The 12,533-nt window shown below is 32.3% G+C and overlaps 1 protein-coding gene and 1 long non-coding RNA gene across 2 annotated transcripts; both read left to right on the forward strand.

The window, feature by feature from the left end:
* Positions 1 to 3,753: 3,753 nt before the first annotated feature.
* LOC124455021 lies at positions 3,754 to 4,435 on the forward strand. Its single transcript, XR_006951664.1, has 4 exons — positions 3,754 to 3,799; positions 3,874 to 3,942; positions 4,211 to 4,251; positions 4,385 to 4,435. It is a non-coding gene; the product is annotated as an uncharacterized LOC124455021 (long non-coding RNA).
* A 1,162-nt stretch (positions 4,436 to 5,597) lies between these two features.
* LOC124454785 lies at positions 5,598 to 10,964 on the forward strand. Its single transcript, XM_047005539.1, has 14 exons — positions 5,598 to 5,623; positions 5,958 to 5,968; positions 6,137 to 6,242; positions 6,310 to 6,418; positions 6,506 to 6,562; positions 6,996 to 7,096; positions 7,918 to 8,034; positions 8,409 to 8,468; positions 8,805 to 8,886; positions 9,116 to 9,197; positions 9,645 to 9,858; positions 9,961 to 10,035; positions 10,132 to 10,200; positions 10,626 to 10,964. Coding segments are annotated over exons 2-14 (1,188 nt in total). The 5' UTR covers positions 5,598 to 5,623; positions 5,958 to 5,966; the 3' UTR covers positions 10,740 to 10,964.
* Positions 10,965 to 12,533: the final 1,569 nt, after the last annotated feature.

The raw sequence follows: 12,533 nt of genomic DNA on the forward strand, positions 1-12,533 counted from the left end.
CCAGCTCAAGTTAACAAGTTGTAAATTTTATAAATAATGCTAACCGAACTGGGATTGTAGCTACATATTGCTTTACATATGTTTAAAGTAAATGCACACAAAGATAAGTAGAGATTTTAATCCTTTTTTAGAGGCCCAATCTACTTTATTTGTCAAAAAAATGATTGCTGTCTGCGTAAGTATTTTATGAGTATCTAAAATCCTACATTTTTTGCTGTTTCGTTCAATACACAATCTTGTGAGCAGTATTTACTTGAGAGTTGGAAGGTCTTTAATACTTGTATAAACACTGGTAGTTCTGCAAGCAATATTTCTGCTAAATGAGTTCGCATACGCTAGCTGTAATGATGTCAGTCATTACAGTCATTGAAAAATCTACAAAAGGAAAGGCAAAAGATTCAGCTTCATCTTCAATAGGATAATTTGTAATGCTAACATGGCACTAAAAGGTAGAATAAATGTGGAACAGATATAACAATGAAAACAACTGTTCTTTAAACATCAAGGAACATCTCGCCATCCCTATATTTTTTTAATTTATCGCACCCAACATGACACTATAGAGCTTAAAAGTGATTTTTGAAAAAATATCCCAAATTATTCACAATATAAGTTTCTGCGAATATTTGAGGAAGAATTTCCTGGTTTCTATTAAATATTTTCTGCAGCCATGATATATGAATATGTGAATGTTTTCTCCTAAAATTTTTTTGTAGATCTCAAGTGTAACCTATTTACGGTATGATAATAAAGCTAAATTGTATGTAAGATAGAATGAAAGAAAGATCATTATAGGTTAATGCAGGTTATAGTGCATAAAAAAGAATGAAAAGATCATCTCCAAGTAATTTTTACGTAAGCGCTATTGCTCTCGTTAGAAAATTTTATTCACTCTTTCAATGTATCCAGGATGTCCATCGCCTTTAACTACTACACTGGCTGAGGGGGAATTATTAGCATCATGAAAAAAATCACCGAAGGGCTTATTTGCTTCAATAGTGTTAAGACTATAATTTCAGAATAATATTTTGCTAAGAATTACTGATCTTACCTTATATTGCAGTTAATTTCAAAATAAAAAATAAAATGAATGTTGAAAAAGATATCATTTTCTTCACTCAGCGCAATTTTTCCTGAAGATTGTTTCGGTGACCGTTGCATCGAAGGTAAACTGGCCGTAAAATTACTTTTTCTCTCTCATGAAAAAAAAAGCGATAGAAAAGTTATCAATGGCTACCAGTTTGATTAAATGTATTTAGATTTAGGGGTGAAGATTTTACGAAACGAGACAAAATGTCCCGGATCATGTCAAGTCATTAATTGGTAAGGAGAGATAAAGTTGGTGAAAAATTAAGCTTCAATTGCTATGTCTTAATTGTCTCTGTACGTAAATACGTATTTTTCAGGAGTTATCTATTGACACATTTGAGCTAAAAAACAGTTAAAATGTATTTGATATAACTTGTACGTTAAAGACTACGTTTACACTACTCCGGAGCGAAAGACTGACGGCAAAATTTGACTGCGTTCACCCTGAGCCGTTTAAATTCCGCGTCGATTTTGCTGACTCAGGCCATAAGAAACATAGATTTGCATAAATTATAACGGAATCAGTTTTTGCAAGCTTTTGAAAACATAAAATGTTCGCCATTTTCAATTACGAGCCACGACACGCGAAGAATTAAAGAGAACTGGTAACTAAAGTGTAGCGAAATATTAACGGCTAGCTGTTTACAGAACGATGTGTAGAGCTCCGTTTTCGTTCCACCACGTTTAGAAAGTGTGGTCGTATCGCTCCGGAAAATGACGTTTTTAAACAATTCTACTCCGGTGCAGAATAAACGTAACCCGGTTTTGTTACTTTTTTGCGCCGTTTTTAGACCGATCCTGAGTAGTGTAAACGTAGTCAAACATATAAAGTTATCACTGTCAAAATTTGCTTCACATTTTACGTAAGACTTTAGTTTACACACGTTTTCCTTTCTTATGTACACACATTCTAGACCAAATGATTACTAAAATATGAATTTCATCAAATCACCAATTAGCTACAGAACTTTCAGTAAAATTTCCCGTGTAGCTATATTTTAAGTAAAATATTAATAGATAGTTTGGCCTGCTTCAATACACAATAATTTTCCTATCGTTGAAGTATAATCAAATGATATTTAATAAAATAAGAAATAAGATTTAATTCTTTTAGGGTTACTGGTTGTTTCGACGCCATTGAGAAAAAATATGTAAGTAGCCATGTTTTTCTTTCCTTGGTCAGCTCTGAATAAACGATCTTACTCTAGCTTTATAACATCTGTAAAAAGTTGACTCAATGCCTTCATTAAATCTTTATAGACGAATAATGAAATAAGTCTAGTAATCGTCTTCCTAACTGAAACAAATTACAAAAATTATGTCAATATTTTTTTATTTAGCTGAGAAAGATGATATTAGGGGTAAGTTTAGAATCTACATGTACAGTTAATATTCTTATTTAATTCTAATAAGTATAGAACATCATGCATCTAGGTGCAATTTGAACAGCAAAAAAGGCTTAAAATGTACAAACAATGTAATCTATAAATTAAACTTCTAAAATTGTGTTAATTTGAACATTTTATGCGTTGTTTTTATGAACTAGATTTATAAGATTTTAGCAGCGATACTTATTCATTAATGATACAATCTTTTCTAATTGGCCAAAACCTACGAACATGATTTTTATTCTCTTATCACCTGCGAAGTCTTTGTCATAGCCGCCAGTATGTCTGGCAGCTTTTGCCGCCAGTATGTCTGGCAGCATGTCTTTATCTTATAGACTTTAAAAAATTCATCTTTGTATATGAAAAAATTCCACCTGAAAATAACGTTATTATACCTACATCCGTTTTTTCTCGCCCTAGCCAGACTATAGATACTTTGGGAAAATCATCCTACACGCAGTACTAACTGATTAATGTTTATTTTTAGTTTTATCTGGATGCTCGTGATCCTGATGTGAGTAAAACTAAATAAAAGTATTGTTGTGAGTACAGGCAGGTAAGAAAGATGACTCTTGATGAGAAAACCCGCCTTGCGTGCCCCGATAAAACACCAAACATGTTAATTAAAGATTTTTCTTAAATTTTTTGCCGTGTTTTGATTAAACGAGTCAATTCTTATTGTTGCAAATGTTTGTTTAGACTGTTCTGGAAACTTACACATTCAAGGTATGTAATGATGTAAGATACTCTGCATTGGAGGGAAAGTTTCTTAAATTTTGTTACCAAATGCATGCATGTTCGTTGTAAAAAAAATCGAAAGTTTTCTTTGTAATTACTCTGTTTATTAATACATTTTGCTCGTTCCGTTGTTGATGTTATGATCATTGATCACCTGATCAGCTCTTAAATGACTTTTTTCTTATGCATTTAAAAACATAGAAATGTAATTCTTCGGTACAGATATCATACAGTATCAGTATTTATCAAAATCTCGAATGCACCCACACAACACTATCTAATAAGACTTGAAGAAATAATCTACGGGCAGAACACATAATACATATCAGCCTAGATCCGACTAATGTATTTTTATAAGATTTAGAATTATGCATGATTATTGTTGAAGATATAGGGAAAGTACCACTGTTGGCTGATACCTCAAACAGTAGAGATGTTTTAAATTTTTGGATGGGAGTGAGGGGAGAGCAAAGATTATTTATATTCCTCGTTGCAGTTACTAACTTTTGTCCCATCGTAATCGACAATATGATTTTTGTGTAATTTTAGGTTGATTATTATAATCGTGGTGTAAATATTTATCGGTAATGTATGAAATTGTGCTGTTCATGTCGAGGTCAAAAAACATTTGATTTTAATTGCATAAAATTTCGCTTAGAAATGATCAGATTATTGCAAAAGCTCCTAAATCAAAAGAAACAAAGCTCGCCACCGTTCAACTCATGAGGTAAAGCATACAGTATGGTGAAAAGACATGGTTCTCTATATATATACAATAAATAAATATACAAAGTGTATTTACAATGTGCCCTCCCGGCTATCACCATATTAAAATGGTGACTCCTGCACTTGGGACACAGGTATACGTATGTAAAAATCATAAATTTAAAAGACAATATAAAATCAATGTATTATATCTTTTATGTTTGCATGACGTAATATGCTTGTAAGTTTATTTTTTGTGGCTTAATATATATATGTCATAATTTTAACAGGACTCTTGTTGCCATTATAAAGTGCACAAAGCAACTGCCAGGTAATGATTAACTTTTTATGTCTATCGTATCAAAAAATAAAATTTTACACAAATTTTTATTAAGCGGAAAACTACACAAATATTTGATTCAACTCTTTATACATTTAACACGAAATGTGTGTTGTATCTTTAGATGAAGTGATGATGACCATGAAAATCCTGTATTATGATGACGGTAAGCTGTGTAAAGTAATTATGTAAATTAATAAACAACGTAAGAGAGTATAGAATAAAGTAAATGGTTTGAACCCGGGAGTATCGTTATCTGTTTGTAAATGTAGATCGTCCAGGTTGGTATAGTCCTGAGAAGGACTGTTTTTGTTGTTGTTGACTGACGTTTCGACAACCTTAGTGGTAGTCATCTTTAGAGTCAAATGAGTCTCAAACAGTCCTTCTCAGGACTATACCAACCTGGACGATCTACATCTACAAACATGTAGAGTATAGAATAGTTGTAAAGGCATATAACTTGTCATTGAAATGATTCATACAATTTTTCTAACGTTCTGTAATGAATATATATTGGTAAATAAGGTTATTCATATCAAAAGCGAGTTTTGATTTTCTCGGAAAACACTGCAACGCCGCAATTAGTAACAAATGCATCAAATGCCGCAAATAGTAACAAATATCAGTGTTCTTACAGTTAATTTAGTTCTTTAACGATCACACGTTGCATGTGTACATCAAAAAGTTATCCATGGCTGTACGGTTTTGTCTTCTTGTAAAAAATTTAAACATAACTCCATATCTCTTGCTTCTGAAAAGCAGCTAAGAGGGTGTAGTCAAGTATTCACAGTTGCTAGCTCCATTGCTCGATCTTTGTCACACAGTTCTTTTCGCATTGACAATCAACTGATTAATTTTTTAAACAAGTATATGCTTTCTAAAGACTGTCTATATACCACCACCATAATGTGAACCCCAGATTCTTAATCCTGAAGATATTTTTCTATCTTAGAGTAACGTCACTTTTATGTTTTGCGTAGTTACACTGGCTAATTATCAACCTCCCGGGTTTCAGGTATTGTCTTATAAGCATTGTATCTCGTAAAAATGCACACATATAGTTGCCATCTGTCAAACTGTCAGAGGTTACCTCATATTGCTATTATGCAGGTATTTTTTCAATCAGTACGAATGTTAATAGATTATTGATAAGTAATTATAAAAATTCATTACATTGGTAATTGTATTTTACAACGAACAAATTCTTTTAAAAGTATAAAACTTCTGATGACGTAATATGAATTCATTTGCTGAAACACTTTTCGTGGACTGACATTTGAAAATTTTTCATTGATCTTAGGAGACTGACTACATTGGACCTGATGATTTTTCTTTAAAGCTTGATTTGGGCGATGCACATTCTGTATGTATAATTACGTCATCATACTTTAATGAGGCAATGATGATTTCATATGATACAAAGACTTCATTACGTCACTAATGATACACAATCATTAAACTCCTAACTTTTTTTCTATTGTTTTTTTTTTCAAAAAAACTCTCTATTGTAGCTAAGTTGTCAAAGTTTTCAAGAGCACTGTCAACTTATATTTCAAATAACTCGAAACAGTTATAAAAAGCTTTCGAGCAACAGTTGTGATTCAATGACAACATAAGCTGCATAATTTTGATGTAATCAAATCATAATTTTTTGTTTCTGTTTTTTTCTATGATTTTTTCCTGGAAAACACATCTAGCACTATCACATGTAAGTTCTAATTACAGCCTAGTGCTACAGAATTTTTTATTCTTTTAAACGACTTAATCTCGCACAAGGACTGCAAGCCTTGGCTTTCACCAGATTATAATTAACCCACATGAGTATTTTACTGTACCTGTGCTCAGTCGGACCTGGTAGTTAAAATCTTTAATGTAGGTTTGGAGTTCGCGTTCAATCAAAACTTTTTCACACTCGCGATGAAGAGGAAAGCGGAAAAAAACCAGGATCTTATCTTGATAATGAAGAAGACGGGGACAACATGGTGAAACAGAAAATTAAAATTTAAGCACTCAGCAGAGATTTATTTAGGTTCGCGTATTTTCTTCCAGTTTATTGAAGATTTGGTTGAAATTAGTAAAGAACCCCTTTCAGTGCGTGATATAACTGCAATTGACTTACAAAAACAACCCAATGAAAGAAAGAATGAAGAGGCAAAAGGTACTTATTTTTTGTTACATAATCAATGGAGGATTGATGTTATATAATGTTTGCATAGCAAATTGAGATACTCCTTTCATATTCAAGACTGCAATGATATTCATATGGAATGGACAAAGTCAGATACAAGTACGGTTATTTCTGGTAAAAGAATTTGTTACATATTTTAAGTTCTTTTTTTATCTGGTTGTGCTAGAAATTTTTCGATTTAGAAAAGTCTTTTGCATTCTGCATTCATGGCTCTAAAGTTTACTGGCTAACTGTAATCATACTAATTACCAAATGTCTGGTTTGTTTGTAATATTAGTAGTTTACTAGTACAAACGACGTGCAAGGTCGTATTACTTGTAAAACGACCCTTGAATTCTAGTTAAATGAATTCTAATTAGGTAAATTAGTTGCAAATTCGTCTTACTAGAACAATAGAAACTAAGACAATCGTGGCATCACAAAGGTTGTCTGATGTCTGAAACAGCACGATGAAATGAACAAATTTCAAGTTTCATGAAGCTAAAGGTTTTTAGCCCTCAAGCTGTGTTGAAGATTTATCGTTAAATGTTATTGTATCATCTTATAGATACAGAAAAAGCTTCTAATACCAGAACGTCGACACCTAAAACTCCTGAAGAAAATTTTCCCCAAGAAGCCATTGTAGAATGTTCTTGTGGACTTAACGTGGTGCGTTGACAAACTTTGCTTTAAGGCAATACGCTTCTAAAGTCACGGATGATAGCTACCTATCTAGAAAAGTATTATTAGTGTACTTTATAGTCAAGCTCAAATAGCCCCTTTATAAATCAAAAGTCATAAAATCGTAGAAAACAATGGAACAATTGAACAATTGGAATGATTGACTATACACCAGAAAGATTAGTAAAAGAACTTACACATTCTGAATTATTACTGTATGTTTATACATTTCCTACGAGTCACGTGACTCGAAATTCTAAGCAGTCTTTTATACATAAATGTGGTTTTATTCCTTTAATTTTATACATGGATAAGCTCCATCAGCGTAAAAAGAACAGCATTAAGTCAGGAGAGAGAAATAACCGTTTCAAAACGTAATAGAAAGCTTTGCATAATACTAATACTTAGCAAAACACACTCCAAAAACATCGTCTTGTAAACTCAAGATTCGAGTTATAAAAGCAGGAGACAAGATTTAAAGCAATATTTCGACTTTATTTTGAAGTCATTATCAAGCTAAGTGATTATTTACAAGCATGTGTGATGTTAAATAGTTGTTACAAGGAAATGACGTAAGCAATGAAATGAAATAAAGGAGGTGTTACTGTCTAGAATTACACCAATGAATGACGTGTCATCAATTTTATGACGTTTGAATTTTTTTTTTTAATTTTTGAATTTGTCGGCGGGAAAAGGATACTAATACTTAATAGAACTTTACTCAACAACTCTATGGTTATGTGCGCTAGTATGTTTATTAAGTATAACACAGTGGCAGTTTCAATTTGAACAATATTTATGTTGTACAGGACGATGGTATGATGATCTTGTGTGATTTCTGTAAGCACTGGCAACACGCATGTTGTTATCGTTTTTTCACTGAACAAGATTGTCCTACCAAACATATTTGCATTACATGTGCTGTGGTACGTACACCATTTAAAATATAATCTTTCTCAATGTGTGACTTAACTGCAATATTTTTTTGGTTTATCAACATTAATTGACAAAGACATTCTCTTGATATTGCTTATTTTCTGTCGTGTGCTAAACCATGCTTTTATAGTTTAATTTATGTGTGCATTACTACATCTAGACTACTTCTGTGTACATTTTTTTAAAACATTAATGTATAATGACTTGGCATTCGTAATTTGTACATGCATTATTACTACTCAAATTTCATTTGTCATTTTTCATACTATTCCTATTTTTTGTGCACATCATTATCTGTTTGTGTAAAGTCAATGTAATCAATGTCTAATTGTGGAAGTTAATTACTTAAGTTGTCTATTTTCAGGCGGAAAAAAAGGAATGCTCTGACATTACTTTACATGACTATGATCCAAAAACATTACAGGTTTGCATAGAAATCACACGCTACGGGATGATTTAAAAGCAGTGTAAACTATAATAAGTCATTCAAGTGTTTTTGCAAAAAGCTTACATAAAAATTTAGTCCTGAATGACGATATATTCATCTATATCAAACCCTTCTAGCATAAGTAGGCGGATTTGTTCTTCTGCCATTCTTCATAAGCAAATATTCGCAGCTCATAACGGTGAAATAAAAATGAAATGAGCTTTCGAAATGAGAAATATAGCTTCGTAAGTATCTACACCGTAGATAATGTCTAGGCAAACGTGTTCTTTTATCGTTTCTGTGTTTTGATAAAAAACTTTTATGTTTGTTTAGACTCAATGTTTGTGGCGTAGAGCTTTGGTAGCATGTCGCGATGTAACAAGAATTACTGCACAAAACTTTTCTAAAAGATTAGGTATTAAAATTTTTTCTTTTCTCCAGTCTCGTGCGCTTTCTTTTATTAATTTATATAAACCATTAAAGAACATTTTCGTTCTTCTGCTCTTAATACCAACATGCGATGTAAAAATATTTTCCAGGAATTTTAAGAGAAGAAAGTGACACTATCAAAGTGAAGCTATTTTATTATTTACATTTTAAGTTATTCTGAAACAAAACATTTTGTTTTTCTGGTGCTTTTTTAGGTGTGGAGTTGACTGTGGCTCAAGATCTGATGAAGAGAATGCAGAACGAAAGATTTATAAGGCCTGCGGCAAAAGGAAAACGGTGATTTGACTTTAGCTATGCACACATTGGCAGGGGTGTCAAGGTGTCGTGTGACGCCTTTCCAAACTTTAGCTCTCTCCCTATTGGCGAAAATTAGTTGAAAAAATTACCTTAGTTGAAAAAAATTACCTTATTTCATAAACAAAACAAATTTATAACATTGCTATACGAACGTATAGCCTATTGATGCTTTTAGAGTGAAACTTTGCAATTTTACTACATTGTCGCAGAAATACAAATAAATAACAATGGGCAATTAAGCGATTTCTGGTGGAGCACAATGAATGTTTGACGGAGGGCGCTCGGCGGTTGCGTCACGACGTTGCATATGTTTTTTAAACAAAATGTTTTGGTAAAAAAAGCTGCAAAAAAAACATTTTAAAATTATTTAATGATTATGACTAAAAATATTTATCTTTTCTATGCCACGTTTATTTACTCTTCTAGTCTTGGTAAACTAGTGGTCAAGGAAAAGTTTACTGTTGATGCTCTGAAGCAATATTTTGATGTGTTAGCGACGAAGAATGACGGATTGCGTAATCTGGAAAATAATGAAAATGGTGAAAAACCAAATGACGTTCAGAAAGACAAGGAAAATGGGGATGAGAAGAATAATTGTGAAAACGCCGAAAAGGGGACAAATATTATTACCCAAAACGAAGTAATTATGCACAAAATACTGCGATCGGGCTTGCTATCTTTCAATAAAAGCGTAACTTTAAATGCTATTTTTCTGAAAATTATATGTTTTTTTGGCATGTAGGAGTTTGAGAGTATGCTTGAAAAGGCAAAAGAGATCAATATTTCTGGAAAAAATGAGTACCAGAAAGAATCAGTGGTATAGTTTTATCTGAATTTCGCAACTGTGAATACTAGAACAGTTGCAATTAGAACATTTTTGACTTATAAGTTAACTACTGTATTAAACTTATAGGAGGTAAATATTCCTGAAGAAAAAAATAGTTCTCGTGGAAGAAAGAGATTACTGTCATCGGCTGACATTGTATGTATTTTCTTTAAGCTTAATTTTTCCCTTCGACAAATGACAACTACTACAGAGGCGGGATCAAAGGGGAAATTTCCCATCTTTTTATCATGAAAGTTTACAATTTATAGCTATAAGCTGCTTATCTTAAGAAAATATTGTTCTACGACTTATATAAAGAACCAATGCTTAACTCTGATGTTAATCAGAAAAGCTTTTCATTTTTGCATTTTAAATCGTATGTACACTTTGTGTAGCGCAGGTGACTCTCCCTTCCTCACATTTATGAAAATGCCTACGCCTTAGACTCCATAAAATTGATGACAAACAGTTGACGAACATGTAGACGAACATGTAATTGCAATTTTTGATATTGTTTCATTAAGCTCTACAGAAAAAAGAATGATTGGGGGTCAGTAATGTAGATTTTTTTAAAAATCTAGGAGATTGATTTCGACGTATCCAACAGTCAGGATCCGATGGATCATTGCAACAAGCCTTCCACCAAAAGAATGAAAGCAAGCGCTGCAGAGCAAGCTGTTGCCGTTTATGTTTAATTCCTTTTCAACGTTTTCATTTTGAAAGTATTATTTATATCCGGTTGATTGAATTATGGTTGTTGTAAAAGTGTTTATGAAATTGTGATATTCTATATTTATATCGATTATATTTAATCATATCATTAATATATTAAAGTTGAATAAAAGATTAACTATTGATGTGAATTCATACCAATGAAGAATTGTACATTCCTTAAATAAAAGAAAATTCTAAATCCGCAAGTTTTATTTAATTCTTTGGGTTAGGAATTGTTGTATTAAAGCAATGTATTCAATCAGTATATTTTTATTTGTCTCTTGACTCTTCCTTTTTGGCAAATGTTTCAAAGACAAGAACAAACGTTGACGAGTTTAAACTTGCAATAAAAGCATGATGCCATGTCAAGAATGAATACTCGTCATTAAAACTAAAGATACTAGATCACTCAGCACAAATAACTTTTTAGAAATACATATGAGCAATATTTAAGAAATTGAAAGTGTTTTCTGTGTTTCTCTAGAGTTCTAGAATTACGTGGTAAAGCTTGGGAAAACAAGAAATTGCATGGCAAGCACGAGCACAAGTGTTTCTATAGAGTTGTAAAATCATGTGGTAAAGCTTGGGGAAAACAAGATATTGCATGGCAAGCACGAGCACAAGTTTTTCTATAGAGTTGTAGAATCATGTGGTAAAGCTTGGGAAAACAAGAAATTGCATGGCAAGCACGAGCACAAGTGTTTCTATAGAGTTGTAGAATCATGTGGTAAAGCTTGGGAAAACAAGATATTGCATGGCAAGCACGAGCACAAGTTTTTCTATAGAGTTGTAGAATCATGTGGTAAAGCTTGGGGAAAAATAGAAATTGCATGGCAAGCACGAGCACAAGTCTTTCTATAGAGTTGTAGAATTATGTGGTAGAGCTTGGGGAGAACAAGAAATTGCATGGCAAGCACGAGCACAAAGTGGAAAGCACGAGACTATTATTTTGAGTTTCTGCCAAACATTTCACAATCCCATACCTTTCGCAAGTCTTACACGAGTTTCTGAGTATTCAAACAATCAGCGTTTTGATAAAGCGTTTTGATTAACATTTTTTTCAATCATTCCTTTTCAATGGGTATTCAAAAGTTTTTTTTACAGAAAAGACTTCCTTAATTTACTGTAAAACATTTCTCACACTGAGTTTAAGCAGCGGTGTTTTTCAGAAAATTTAGCATGCTTAATGTCATTAAAGGCAATGCTTCTGTTGGCACTTAGGCAGAACGATAAAAAATTTGAGACGGCAAGTATCAAAGCTGTTATTAACAAAGGTGTTCACTATAGGCTTATGTGGTGAAAAGAAGCACAGCACGAACAGTTACCAAAAAGCTTTTAAAAATATGATTTATAGTTTATGGAGTATGATATAGATGTATCTACTTTCATGCCAGTTTTATTCAGTCTGTTTTGTTTTCTCGATATTCTTGAAAATAGCCGCACTTGTAAACGACATTTTGTTGATTTTGTTGTATCAAATGACGCATCTTCATATTTATGTCATATTGAACTTGAGTAGGATCTGTTTTGGCCGAACACGTTGACAAAATTATTTAGTTTCCTTTTCATGAAATTATCAAACTGAAATAATTTGCACACCGTCAATATGGACAATAATTGACATTTGACAATAAACTAGTTTCATAACTTTTAATACATTTGTCTGTTTAGATTAATTACAGAAATAAACGTCAATTTAGTATCTCTGTCTATTCAACTTTCCCTTTAATTCCATCGCTAAATATAATATATATTCTATTGTCTATCAAGAATTG

This window comes from Xenia sp. Carnegie-2017, unplaced genomic scaffold (assembly GCF_021976095.1).
Source record: "Xenia sp. Carnegie-2017 unplaced genomic scaffold, XeniaSp_v1 HiC_scaffold_3, whole genome shotgun sequence".
Classification (NCBI taxonomy): domain Eukaryota; kingdom Metazoa; phylum Cnidaria; class Anthozoa; order Malacalcyonacea; family Xeniidae; genus Xenia; species Xenia sp. Carnegie-2017.

Excerpts from the sequence above, each read along its gene's own strand:
- LOC124454785 (XM_047005539.1), top strand. Across the intron at positions 6,563-6,995 it reads TACAAGTACGGTTATTTCTG|ATACAGAAAAAGCTTCTAAT; the intron begins GTAAAAGAATTT and ends ATCATCTTATAG. Across the intron at positions 8,469-8,804 it reads ATGATCCAAAAACATTACAG|ACTCAATGTTTGTGGCGTAG; the intron begins GTTTGCATAGAA and ends ATGTTTGTTTAG.